Source organism: Bacillus rossius, chromosome 11 (assembly GCF_032445375.1).
Source record: "Bacillus rossius redtenbacheri isolate Brsri chromosome 11, Brsri_v3, whole genome shotgun sequence".
NCBI lineage: Eukaryota > Metazoa > Arthropoda > Insecta > Phasmatodea > Bacillidae > Bacillus > Bacillus rossius.
In genome coordinates, this window is record NC_086338.1 from 56,017,674 (window position 1) to 56,032,121 (window position 14,448).

At 41.0% G+C, this 14,448-nt stretch overlaps 1 protein-coding gene across 1 annotated transcript in view; it reads left to right on the plus strand.

Moving 5' to 3' along the window:
* Nucleotides 1-12,741, plus strand: part of LOC134536481 (phenoloxidase-activating factor 2-like) — a 127,237-nt gene extending 114,496 nt beyond the window's left edge. The window contains exons 3-9 of the mRNA XM_063376202.1: nucleotides 1,752-1,868; nucleotides 3,209-3,470; nucleotides 4,898-4,997; nucleotides 7,753-8,042; nucleotides 9,435-9,703; nucleotides 10,341-10,504; nucleotides 11,781-12,741. Of these exons, the coding sequence (XP_063232272.1) occupies nucleotides 1,752-1,868; nucleotides 3,209-3,470; nucleotides 4,898-4,997; nucleotides 7,753-8,042; nucleotides 9,435-9,703; nucleotides 10,341-10,504; nucleotides 11,781-12,005 (1,427 nt within the window). The 3' untranslated portion in view covers nucleotides 12,006-12,741. The remainder of the gene's footprint in view (nucleotides 1-1,751; nucleotides 1,869-3,208; nucleotides 3,471-4,897; nucleotides 4,998-7,752; nucleotides 8,043-9,434; nucleotides 9,704-10,340; nucleotides 10,505-11,780) is intronic.
* The last annotated feature ends 1,707 nt before the right edge of the window (nucleotides 12,742-14,448 follow it).

The following is a 14,448-nucleotide window of genomic DNA, read 5'->3' on the forward strand; positions in this document are numbered from 1 at the left end:
TGCGATGCGGCAGGCAACCAATCAGAGGAGAGGCCGGACCACCACTTCCTGTCTGAAGCGCGGGCAGAACGGTCAATTTCCTCCGGAAGGCAGCTGTCCGGTACAGGTTATTTCGAACTTGAAACAAGACTGAAAACATTTGGTGTCTTGGCGTAGTATTTTATAAAATCCAAAACCAATATTTGTGTTAATACCGTAGGTCTGAAGGTAAAAAGAGATGTATCAAAAGTGCATAGGTTAAAGGTACTAAAGGCATGATTCACAAATTATGATTTAAAAAAAAGAGGGGAAGATCAAGATAAATAAAATTCTTTTAAATTTAAACTTAATTTTTTTTATTTAAATTTAAAAAAAGCATATTGTCAAGTATATTTGTATCCAAAGATATTTGACAGTACAGCTGGTATGTTAATATAAGACGGAAAATTTCTTCCAACATTCTCCGCCAAATAAATGTAGCCAGATAACCTCCAATATGATTGAAATCATTTCACATATCAAAGTTTAAATTTGGTCTGAGCTATTACAAACTTTTTTATTTTACTCTGAAATTAAATTATGTATCACATTGATGGTTGAAATTTTTTAAGGGGATTTTTTTTTTTATGATTTTTGTGCATCTATTAACTTTGAAACTCTCTGTCATTTGAACTCACATTAATACGCGTTACATCATTAAATAAATGTTTAGTGACACACAAGTTACTTTTTACATATAACATAATTTCTCGAACGATATTCGTATTAAAATTATTTTTATTGTTTTTTTTCTTAATCTCTTTAATCGCCCGTTGTGATGTAAACGAATGCCCGCCTCGTCAGTGGTATATCTGTGTTAGTGAGGCGGGATGATAAGCGCGACGCTCGCTGGTGCTTCTAGCGCGGTGTCGCCTCTGGACTGGCGCGCAGTCTTCTCCCAGTGCATATGAGCGGCGACCGTAACGTTAGACGGCCGAGAAATGAAGATAAAACGTGTAATGCAAGTCCCTTAAGTGCTTTCAAGAATCTGTACCGGTTGTTTTTCTCTGAAAGCAAGCCTTTTAGCCGTTTCTAAATCTTCTAAAAAAAAAAAAAATACAGCTTAAAAAACTCGATCCGGAATCAAAAGTACTTTTTCTGCGATCAGCGAACTCTTAAATGGTTTCCGTAAGCGGACCCCAACTCGGATATGTTGAGAAGTTTTTCAAATCGCGTTATTTTTTTTTTTTTCCTGAAGCTCTGCGCACCGTGTGTGTGTGTGTGTGTGTGTGTGTGTCCGGGTGGGCGGGGGGTCATTGAGACACGTCGCACCTTTGAATATATACACTGTATAGAAGTCGCGAGTGGATAGGATTTACTCTACGTTTTTTCATGAGCGTATGATGAGCAGCTTGGGAACTCCACCGCTGCAGCAGTGCGCTGCCGTAACGCCCTGCATCGTCTTGGGTTGTTATTTATTTGCACGTTAGAGCGCAGCTCTGTCGCCCGCTGTCATTCCCCGCACCCCCCATTCTATCATTCACTGCAGCTCAAGTTCGTTCAACGGGTGGGTGGGGAAGGGGTGTTTGAAGAGTTCGAAACTTGTCCGCTAGGGACCACCGCAAGTCGATGCCCTAGAGATGGTGGCGATTGGCGGCGGTGAATTAACCAACTACCTCAAAACCGTATTGGGAATTTTAACCTGGGCTGGCGACTTCTATACAGTATATACTGTGCTTCCTCCGGCGGCGAGTGTCACGTCCTGTCTTGTGGCTTCCCGTGTACGACCGCAGGACCGCAGGACCGCATCCTGCCCCGTCCTGGCCTGGGCTGTCCTCCTGAAGACGCCTCAGTCGCGCGGTGGAACAGGCTCCGCCAGAAGCTCCCAGCAGCAGCCCCCGTGGTGGAAGGTACGTGCGGAACAAACCTCCACGCGCGGGCGCCTGGCTTGAGCCGACGCCTTTTCTCATTTCATTTATTTATTTATTGAAGTTATACTTCTTTAAGCGCGTTATAAAAAAAAAATATTGATGAGAGTGAAAATTTTAAGATGCGCGCGCACCACTGTAACACAAAATTAACTGGTTGAAGCTGCCCGCTAAAACGCTCATTAAGTCTCGGGGGGGGAAAAAAAGCTACCAACAAAATAGAAATAGAACCTCTATTAGTCGCGCATGTTGGCACGCTCGTCGCCTCTGATCACTGTTTTCATATTTATATTTATCCACATGTTTCTAGTTTCTACATTCACAACACGTGTTTTAGTTTCATACAAGTGCGAATTATATAGGCTATGTGCTAACAAATTATACTCAGTAGTGATTTAAATTGAATATTTTGATTAATATTATTTATTAATTGTAAATATAAGTAAAAAAAATTGTACCTTTATTCTTTTTCAAGTGATCCAATATAATTGAGGTAACTATCCTTATGTACCTATTATTTATTAATATAAATTAAAATATTATTATTTAATATAATTAATACTAAACATTATTAAATTATTAATGTTAAATATTTATTTTTTGTTATTTAATATTTACAAAATATATACATTTAATAAAACATTTAATAAAAACTTTGTGATAAAATTTAAAATCTAACATCAAATTTAAATATTAATTTTTAATATTGATTATTAAATTGAATAAATAATAAATATTTATAAAAATAAATGAACAAATATTATAAATATTAATATAAATAATATAAATAATATAAACAAATTTAATAAAATATTAATAAAATATATATATTTATAAGAACATATCTTTCTTGTAGTAGCTTGGCTGAGGGTTGTTGCCGTGTCCTTGGTAAATAATTCACCGGCGTTTCGGTCGACATTGCAGTCGCCATCATCAGGGAGCAGTTACCTAGTAGAAGAAAAAAAAATTATCACAGCACAGACAGAAATGGCTTGATTGGTTTTTGTTGTGTTCGTGTGTTAATGTTTCTCGTCCATTCTTGATGTTTCTCCGTGAGATAAAGTGAGTAGGTAACTGCTCCCTGATGATGGCGACTGCAATTTGGACCGGAACGTCTGTGAATTATTTGCCAAGGACACGGCTGCAACCCATAGAAGCCAAGCTACTTCAGAAAATGGCCGTGAAAACCTGCGAACATTATCATCTTCCTTGTAGTATTGCGAACTACTGCTTGTGCAACTGGTTTTCCGAAGGAGTATTCTGTAAAAGTACGGGAAAAGGGACAGAGCGCAGAGCTGGCAGAGGCTGGTCGGTGCCCGAAGGTGTTCCGAGGATGCTGGCGCTGCTGTTGCTGGCGCTCCTGGCGGCGAGACCGCCGACCTCGAGGGCCCAGGTGGACGACAGGTTCTCCCGCCCCAGGTCCACGACCAGGGACCTCTACCAGCCGGGGACCCTGCCCCCGCCCCCGGCCATGGCCGCCCCCGCCGCCACCGCCAGGGACGCCAGCTGCATCTGCGTCGACTACTACCTCTGCGGCTCCGACGGCTACATCATCACCACGGGCGAAGGCCTGGTCGACGAGCGGTGCGTAGGGGCGAGGCCTCGGGTCCCCACGGCTGTACGTGTTAGCGGGTGATTCTAGAAGAAGAAGATGTAATATTATCTTTGAAAGATTTGTGCAATGGGAGTGCATGACTTGATGTAAGCTTTTGGACATACGCCATTGCTTAGCACATGTATGTCTGCAGAAGAAAACTACAAAAAACACAAATGACAAAAAAAACACAAATTAAGCAAAAATTGTTGTTGTCAGGATTTAACGCCACACAATATTCCACAACAGGAATATGGTCAACAAACAAAGAAAAAAACAAAGAAAAATGGACTAACAGAACGAAAAAAAAAAACACAAATGTTGACAGCACAAAAAATTCCGAACCCAAAAAATTCAGCACAACAGTTGAAACGAGACCAAAACACAGCAAAACGAAAAGACAAAACAAACACAATAGTTTTCCAAAAACAAAAAAAAAACAAAAGAGAAACGAAAAAAACCCACAAATGATGACAGCCAATGACCTTGGATGACAGCACAAAAATATTGAACCCAAAAAATTCAGCACAACAGTCAAAACGAGACAAAAACACGACTAAACGTAAAGACGAAACAAACACAACAGTTTTCTAAAACAGACAGTGTTTTTTGTAGTTTTCTTATGCAGACATACATGTGCTAAGCAATGGCATATGTCCAAAAGCTTACATCAAGTCAAGAAGATGAAAACCTAGGTTTACCTGGGTTAACTAAGCATTATCCAAGTTGGTTGACGAACGGTGCGTGGGGACAAGGACTCGGGTTCCCGGTTCATAGAGCCATGGCTGCTGTACATGTTACGGGCAATTCAAGGAAAAAGAAGTAAACCTAGGTGGTAGGTACCTTAGCATTATCCAAGTTGGTTGGGTAAATTTCGTATAGTATGAAACTGAAATAAATTTTAAATCGATGTTCACCCGCGTGCACCTAGGTCCGACCCAACGCTGACTGGGCAATCTTATAAAAAAACAAATGATTGATAACTTTAGTTTCGTTGATATCTTGACGAACCTAACCTAACGTGCTCAAAAATAATACGACAACTAACATTACCCAGGTAATCGCCAGATTAAAATTTATTTGAGTGATTATTAGGACTCTACCCTACAACCTTGGATAATGCGTTCTCATTGCCCGAATCCGAGGTCAAAGTACGTGATTGCTAAAGTCTTGTTTTTTCCCTCTTATGGAGATACAACATCTGAAATACGCCATGTTGCTTTCAACAGTTTTTTTGTTAGGTCATTGCCATTTTATTTCGTATGATTTACAAAATTTGTCTTCCTCAAAGATAAAATATAATTTGTAAACATGCCTGACGTTAATTGTGACATTTGAAGTCATTGGTGTGTAGTATTGAAACCATTGAAACCAACATGGCGTCTTGAAGCTAGAACTGGAACCCTGCTGATTGCAGGGCTGGCGTACTCGTGTCGGGGCCACTGTGCGACGGCATCCAGGTGTGCTGCAAGCCGCCCACGGTCACTCCGTCGCCAGCGACAGGCGTGCCCACGGAGGTACGAAGGCCTGGGCTGGTCTCAGGTCCTCAGGTGATTGAAGCGTCGTGCTCGCGTGAGGTGTAAGAGACAGGCGTGCCCACGGAGGTACGAAGGCCTGGGCTGGTCTCAGGTCCTCAGGTGATTGAAGCGTCGTGCTCGCGTGAGGTGTAAGAGACAGGCGTGCCCACGGAGGTACGAAGGCCTGGGCTGGTCTCAGGTCCTCAGGTGATTGAAGCGTTGTGCTCGCGTGAGGTGTAAGAGACAGGCGTGCCCACGGAGGTACGAAGGCCTGGGCTGGTCTCAGGTCCTCAGGTGATTGAAGCGTCGCGCTCGCGCGAGGTGTAAGAGACAGGCGTGCCCACGGAGGTACGAAGGCCTGGGCTGGTCTCAGGTCCTCAGGTGATTGAAGCATCATGCTCGCGTGAGGTGTAAGAGACAGGCGTGCCCACGGAGGTACGAAGGCCTGGGCTGGTCTCAGGTCCTCAGGTGATTGAAGCGTCGTGCTCGCGCGAGGTGTAAGAGACAGGCGTGCCCACGGAGGTACGAAGGCCTGGGCTGGTCTCAGGTCCTCAGGTGATTGAAGCGTCGTGCTCGCGTGAGGTGTAGAGCACCCGGGAGCACTCAGCTTTATGGACAACGAATTTGATTGCTAAGGTCGTTATTGATGTGAAACTTCTTTGGGTGCGATGAGAGTAAAATTTCAAGGCCAACTTTTAATATACTGATTTTGTGACACATTGTTGTGAAATGTTTCTGATGAGAAAAGGAGAGAGAATAAATTCTTGACCAAAGAGGTATACTTATGTGTAGAGGTTAGAATTGCCAAAGAAGTTTCAACCTATCACATGTACTGAGTTACAAGTGCTCTTTTTTTTTATTTTTAAATATTTTCTTGCACACACCCCATTGCTGGTGTTTCCTGAATGTCACAGATAAAACCTCAAGAATGAAGAAGAAAGGCGAATACACAAGCACACAGCAAGCCAAAAGCAGCCGATGTCAAATGTTAAACTTAAATAAATATTCAACATCTGGCATCAACTGATTTTTACTTGTTCTCGGTGTGTTTGTGTATTCACATCATTTGTTCGTCTTTGAGGACTTACTATGAAAATCAGTGTAGATCAGTTATGGTGCATGTCCATAAAATTAATTTAAATAACTTTTCTCCATCGCAAGAATTATTCAAAAAAAATGCCTACATAGTCCATAATGATAAATAGAAACGCAGAAACTTTGGTCCTTCGTCTTCGACCTTTGGAATTTGACTTTCCCATGTCCACAGAGGTCTCTAGCAAAAACATGGTGAATAATATTCTTGTATTTTGTCCATGACTCTGATATCGGTTTACGATTTTTTGACAGAACTGTCAAATTTCAGCTAATTTAAACTTTGACGCATACTTTGTTTACAAATCGTAATCAAACAGACACATGCTATTGTTAAAAGCATTTCATATTAGCTTGTATGCAAATCAACATAATTATTCGAAAATATTTTTTTTAATTAAGACATTATATGTGATACAAAATTTTCTAATCTCAAGAACATCCCAGATGCATTTGCTATAACATATATTTATGACATTTCTTTTAATTAATAATGTAGTTATTGTTGGGCCATTTTTTACAATGCAATTTGTACTCTATCTTCATCATTAGTCACTTATATAGTAGTGTGATTATGGTGATTCTGGCATATGCTGGCATAGTTCTGGCATAGAAACAAGGAATGGGTCAATGACTAGCCACCATCTTGGATTTGTTATATCATTGCAGCCATTTGATGACATTTGCTTTTAACTCTGTCCCTGAAAATGATAGTTGGTCTGAAATTCAACACCTCATTCTCTTATTTTATATATACTCACATAACTAAAGGTATGTGTGTTTAAATAAGCGATGAAATGTTTAATGTATGTAAACAATGCTATGTTATGGCTACGAGATATATGTCGTTGACTGATACCAGTGTGACTCTTTTATTTTAATTTTCCTCGCATTTCTTGTAGAGATCTCTATAACCATCCCTGAGGACAGATTAGGCTTGCAGTGAGCTTGCCACTACAAGACCGCGCAAGGTTATATCAAGCTTGGATCAAAATTGCTTTTTTTTAAGTTTGTGAATGCAAGTCTGCATTACAATAATCGATTTAAGATATTTTAAAAAGACTTGCAGATAGAGTTTATGATGTCTATGAATGTTAGACTGACAACATTGCATCGCTCTTTATCGTCACAGAAAATAAAAACCTTAATGAAACAAAAAATATAATTGTTAGAAGATTATCATGGAGTAAAACAAATAAATGTAAATCATGTTAACAATTCGGGATATTGAATGTGTTAAAAAACCAAAAAAATTTTAGAGTTAGTTTTGTCATTGTTTTCATGATTTTGCCTCGTCTCTATGTTTAAATTTGCTATGGCATATCTACTTACCAAATGATCTACATGCATTACATCTAATTGCTTTCTCGATAGCTACTTTCTGTTGATACTCTATACTTGTTCCTTTGGTCCTTTTAGCTGCATTTTCTGGGACGACATAGGAAATACATTGGTGTCAGTCAAACATCCGAGTTAAAGTGATGGAGTTTAGCTAGAATCAAGCTTGATAGGGCAGGCTTGCACAGAAACTTTATTTCAAGCCACTGTGCAAGGTTTCCGAAAGCATAAATTTGGAACGGAGGAACATTTGTCTTTGGGGTTTCTCGTTCACCGAGACCACCGTTGCCATAGAGGATCCGTAAGAGTTGTCTTGTTCTCAAAGATCGTCACCACCACGACCACGGAGTCCCCCATCCCCCCGGAGGCGTGCGGCATCCGAGGCGGCGATGTGATCTCCAACCTGGTGGACCTGCGCATCCTGAACACGGACAGCGACAACGGCACGCAGTTCGCCGAGTTCCCGTGGATGCTGGTGCTTATGCGGACCGGGGCAGGGACCCCAGCCTCTTCTACCTCCCCTTCGAGCTCCCCGTCGACCCCGAAGAACATGTTCGTGTGCGGGGCGTCGCTCATCCACCCGGAGGTCGCCATGACGGCCGCCCACTGCCTCAAGTGAGGGGCAGATCTGACGACGGCATCTTCCTGCTGGCGAAAAACTTATCTATGAGCTGCTTCCCTCTATGTAACCTCAATGTAGCCGTGCCTACATTATTATCATGCTGTAGAAAATTATACATCAGAGTAATGATTAATAATAGAGTCTTTTGCTAGAAGGAAGATACAAGAAAATTTCTTCAGGTTAGCAATCTCCAAAGTTTCTCGCTAGCAGAAAGAGTACTTAGAATATCAGCAAGTTCCTGATATCCCGAAGATGGTATATGTCAAGAATTTTGTAACATTCTTCTAGTTTAATGGGATAGAACAATAGGAAATATATATTATATATAATAGGTTTAATAGGAAAGAACAATTGTTCATGCATGGTATTAGTTATCAGCAGTGGCGTAGCCAGGATTTGTGTATAGGGGGTGTTAAGAAGCATGCCGCTCCCCCCCCCCCCCCCCAATTATAGCGGGGGGTCCGGGTGTCCTCCCCGGGGAAAATTTGGATTTTAATGTGTAAAATAGTGCTATTTTAGCAGTTTTCGGTACTTAAATTTAAATATTGTAATGGTAAAAATTTTATTAATTTTCAATACGAAATTTGTTTGAGTGATGAATTAGAAATTTAATTAAAGATTTTTGCTAAGGGGGGGGGGGGTTGAACCCCTAACCCCCCCCCCCCCTGGCTAAGCCCCTGGTTATCAGACACTTTTAATAAATCTTGAGCAGTTTGTCAAATACATATAACACCTGGTGCTTTGCATACAATTTAGCTTCACAGACAAACAGCCACCGAAAGAATATAAGATGTACCAACACATTTTGTATCTGTCACAGGTGGCCATTGTCAGAGTTGAATTTGTGTGCTACGGATAAATGGCATTAATTTAATTCCTGTGGTGCACGTGGTCGGTGTCGGAATTGAATCTTTGTTCGGATGAATTACCTTAGTGTCTTGTCTTGCCTGTGGCACAGGTAAACAATCTCAAAGCTGTATCTACCTGGGAAATAATGACATTGGTATCTATATGTGGCCCAGGTGGCTAGTGTCGGGAGCTGAATCTACATCGAGACGAATGACCTTTCCATGAGTGGCTGGTGTCAGAGCTTAATCCTTGCATTGTTGTATGACCTCAATGTCTTGTGTGTGGCGCAAGTGTAAGTCTCGGAGCTGAATCTTCGTAGAGTTGTATGACCTTGATATTCTAGACTGTGGCACTGGTGAAAGGTGTTGGAACTAAATATTATGCGGACAAATGACCTTGGCACAGGTAGTCTGTGTCGGAGCAAATCTGTGCAAGGACAAATGACCTTGGTGTCTCTTCTGTGGCACAGGTGGCTGGTCTGGGAGCTGAATCTGCCTGCTAACGAATGATTTTTGCGAACTTGCCCGCGGGCGCAGGTGGCCGACGTCCGAGCTGAAGGTGCGCGCGGGCGAGTGGGACACGCAGAGCGACGCTGAGCCCTTGCCGCACCAGGACCGCAGGGTCACCCGGGCGGTGGCGCACCCTCAGTACGCCAAGGGCACCCTGCGCAACGACGTGGCGCTGCTGTTCCTGGAGAGCCCCTTCCAGCTGGCGAGGAACGTGCGCACCATCTGCCTGGCGCAGCGAGGCGACGTGGCGGACGGCGACCGCTGCATCGCCACCGGCTGGGGCCGTGATGCCTTCGGTAAGCGATGCGCGTGCATTGGAAAAGTCTTGAGCGGCTGTTAGATGTCTTTGCTGAAAGTCCGAAATGCAGCATTATACAGATGTAATTTTGCTAAAATCTTTAAACATAAATTTCAGTTAAGCGCAAAGCTACTTAAGAATGTGCTATTAATGAACTATGGTGGCAAAAATTCGTTGCCCTATTACATTTCTCAGGTAATTCACTGTTTTAAATTTAATTTAATAATCGCAATTATTCATCCATCTAGATAAATTTCTGTAAATAAATATGCATAAAATTAATTGAAATTATAAATTTAAATTAATTAAAATTAATTAATTAATAAATTAGAATTATTTAGAATTATTTTAAGGAAATATTGTTACTTTATATGATATTAATAGATAAAAAAAATAATATTTACAGACTGCTCGTTAACTTTCGTGGGAGGTTTATAGTTAAAATAACTAATTTATTAACACTTTAAACGATGTCAGAATCATCGTGAATTTTCTTCGGTTAAAGCTAACCCATAATAATTCAATTGTGTAGGTATTCGCACAGGTTTGTGCATGATCTTCTGCTTATGTAACTGTGAACCCAGCTTTTTTTAAATATATTTTGAAAACAAAATGGTGGCGGGGCGTGCCGGCAGGTCCGAAAGGCGCGTTCCAGATGACGATGAAGAAGGTGGACCTGCCCGTGGTGGCGCGCGCCACCTGCCAGGCCCAGCTGAGACAGACAAGGCTCAGTTCCTACTTCAACCTGCACGAGAGCTTCGTGTGCGCCGGAGGCGAGCGCGGCAAGGACACCTGCCAGGTCAGTGCTGCCACCTGTCGGCGCGGCGGCCGAACTACGTCGCCGCTGGCGTCGTCTCACACGCCATGAACAAGTTATTTTAATTTTCACGTATTTGCTTAAATTTAAGGGCTATTTCGGAAATATTGGCCTCGATTACTCCCTTAATTTTGTTGATCTGTTACTAATATATTCAACAAATGTTTGCAAACTATAGTATAATGGGTGTAAACAGTCGCACAAGTGTTCGTATTTGTTATAATTTGCGCGAATTTTTACATCCATTACGTATATTATACGTGGAATTTTTTTTAATTATTTTATTCCCAGATCAACAAATGCATTGGCGACATCGAGTTAAAATATAGAAATAGTTCCTGAAAATATTAGGAATGAAGGAAAAAAAAATCAGAATAGCAATGACATCATACTTATTAAATATCTCTTGAAAATATTTGTATCAGAATTACAAATGCAAGACTAATATAAATGATGATAAAATGAAGAAAAAAATGAACACAGCGTGTGATACCACACCTTAAGAGATTTTTCCAGACCATAACATGTCTAGTGACAGTTTTATTAGGTATCGTTGTAGTAATTACCAAACATAAATCAATACTGAATGCCAAAAAAATTAAACTATTAAAACTAAGTTGGCAGCTTTCGATTCCTACCTCCCTCCCATAAGCACGGACGTGTGTCGGTATTCGGTTTTCGAAAGGTTGCTATACTAATGCGTTATAGTAACATTTGCATTATTCGCATAATTTCTTTTATAAATGTTGTTTATTAAAACTACGTGTGATTCCCGTCCAGAAATGTAGTTGAAAACACAGTTTGTTATATATATTTTTCACGCTCGCCAATTATTTTAAAGAATTCAGCATTAAATGTCGTGTCCGAGTCAGGGGCGTAGCCAGGGGGGATATTAGGGGTTCAACCCCCCCCCCCTTTAGAACCAAATCTTTAATTAATTTCTTATTCATCACTCAAACAAATTTCATATTAAAATTAATAAAAAATTTCATCATTACAATATTTAAATTTAAGTACCTACCGAAAACTGCTAAAATAGCACTATTTTACACCTTAAACACCAAATTTTTCCCGGGGGAGGAACCCCGGACCCACCGCTTTAATATGGGGGGGGGGGGGGGGAGGTGCGCTTCTTAACAACCCCCCGTACACAAATCCTGGCTACGCCACTGGTCCGAGTGCATTTGCAACTCGAGAACGCTGAATTCCCCGGTGACCGGAGGCTAGATCACGTTGGCGGTCCCGGGGACGTGCGCAGGGCGACGGCGGCGGCCCGCTGTTCTGCCGGTCGGCGCGCGACAGCAGCCGCTACGTGCAGCTGGGGGTCACGTCGTGGGGAGTCGGCTGCGGGGACAGCGACCTGCCGGCCGTGTACGCCAACGTGCCGAGCTTCGCCGACTGGGTGGCGTCCCAGCTGCCCCAGGGGGCCTGCCCCACGTGTCTGCGGTCCGCCCCCGCCCCGCGCTCACGGCGGCTGGAGTGATCCTCGTGTCTGCGAGCAGTGGCGTAGCAAGCGGGTGGCAGGGATGGCCCCCGCCAGGGGCGCCGGAGCAGGAGGGGGAGCCACCGCGACGGTTTCGTGTTACTGAACCCTCCCCCCCCCCACTCTCTTTTAATCCAAGAGGGGGCGTCATTTCCAGTTCTGGCCAGGGGCGCCAGTCACCTTAGCTACGTCACTGTCTGCGAGCTGCATTCCCTTCTTCATACTGCACGTGGCTCATCATGTTCAGGCACATTTCATTGCAATGTTTCAGGCACATTTCATTGTTCATATTTAAGGCAAAGTTAATTGTAATGTTTCAGGCGCATTTCATTGTGATTGTTTCGGCACCTTTCATTGTTAACGTTTCTGCGACATTGCACGTTTGTGTCTAAAATTTTATCTGCAATGTTGCAGAAACCACGGAGTTAGGAATTGTCAGGAGACTGCATTCTGTCATGTATTTGAAGTCACTGTTTTACCTCGTCACGGTCATGTTGTAATGCTCAAAATGCCCAAAAACACTGCCATAATGTGGCTTGACCACATTTAATAATGCTTGTTATTACTAATTAAATTTATTTAAAACTGTTTACACTATGAAAACTCGACTCTTCAGCCAGTTTTGGGCGTCGTACCAACATGGCGGTGACTATGAGCTTATAAAAAAAGTTTCATGCTGTTACCGTGTAATCATGTTAATACATGTGCACTCCTGGCAAAAAAAAAAAAAAACAAACGTCTGTTTTTAAAATAAACCTGAATCATTGTGTACTCAATGTGATGTAGCAGCAGAAAAAAAAATATTCGTGACTTAATTTAGCAGTAACGCAAAAACTTCGAATGCACTTCAGCTTCAGTTCTTGGACTTCTGAAAACAACCCAGCCTTTTTTTTTTACATGATGCCAAAGTTCTCTGGACCAAAAATTAATGTGTAAAATAAGGATGAAATCGTAAACAACCCAGTAAGACTAAAATAAATACTGAAAGTATTTTTTGAGTACCTACCTATAAAAATATAATATTTAATGTTTTAAATAACCTTTATTTATACAACTATTTATCCATTTATACTAATGTATATATTTTAATAAATGTACTAATGAGTAATATATTAAGTTAAAGGTTGACAGAATTATTAATATACTGTATATCAGTCATTAGCTTCATTCGATTACCTTTAATATTTATATTAAATGTGTTTCCACAGTTTCTGCAAAAATATTTTTAATCATTTAACATGATGAACTTAACACTAACACTGTTGGCTGTACGAACTGTTATTGGAAGTGATGCTTGTTTATTTTTTACACGATTTGATAGTGATAAAAATAAGTTACGTTTTGGTGATAGGAATTGTTTATCCTATCCTTGAATGTGTATTTTTTTCCCGAAAGTTGTCTAAAGAAACTAACTATTAAATAACGTTGTTCAATGGTTGAAAAGCGTATTTAATTGTTATTGATCGTAATACAATGCCAGTTTTTTGCAATGTATATGGCAGAATAATGTATTCCATTGTTGGACTCAATATTGTATTATTTCTTAATTTAGTGATTGTAATTTTTGTGAAAAATAAAATTAATTATGAACTGCAGTCAAATTTTTGTGTTGTGTGACTATTTCTAGCATTAAATTTATTAGCAAATATTACAAAAGTATTATTTTGGAGAAAAATTAATTGTAATGAATTCCATAGCAGCATCAAAAATGCTACTGAATCAAATATATTTTTCTGACAGCTTTTATTAAACATATCTGATTACCTCTGCAGTCAAATACATCTTATATGCCAGTAAACACTCTACCACTAATTAAAACTACTCCTCTCTAGAACACTGCTAACCACTACCACCATGCACTAAAAGCACATCACCTACAGAATGCAACTATAATTCACATTACTATAATAATCACCAACACACTCACACTTCAGTCTCCAAAGCTGGCTGTGGTGGAGTCTAGATAAACATATATGACCTCTAGCCCTGCTAAAGCATATAAACATATTTATAACAAACCTTGGTATTCTTTTATAAGAAATCTATCTGCTTTATGATCACCACAATGTTCCTTAAGTAGCACAATTAATAAAGTGGGCCTAGTTATAAATAACATACAAAGAATAGTTAATTTTTTCCCCTTAGTTTGAATTACCTCTTGTTTTGTAGTTATTAAAGTTTGACGCCAACCATTAGTGCTCCTCGAATCCGCACAGACCGCTATGGCGCATCGCCGCCTCGCCCCGAGCGTGTGCGACGTGAACGCACCTGGGTGCAGGGTGGTGCAACGCCTCGAACATAAGCTGCCCCGCCTAATCGACTGTCGCCCGCGCGAAAGTCGACCACGGGGGTACTGTTAGGTGACCTGATTATCTGGACTTTGAAATTAACTTTCAGCACTCTTAAAAACAATATTAATTGAGTAATGGCTATGTTTAAATAT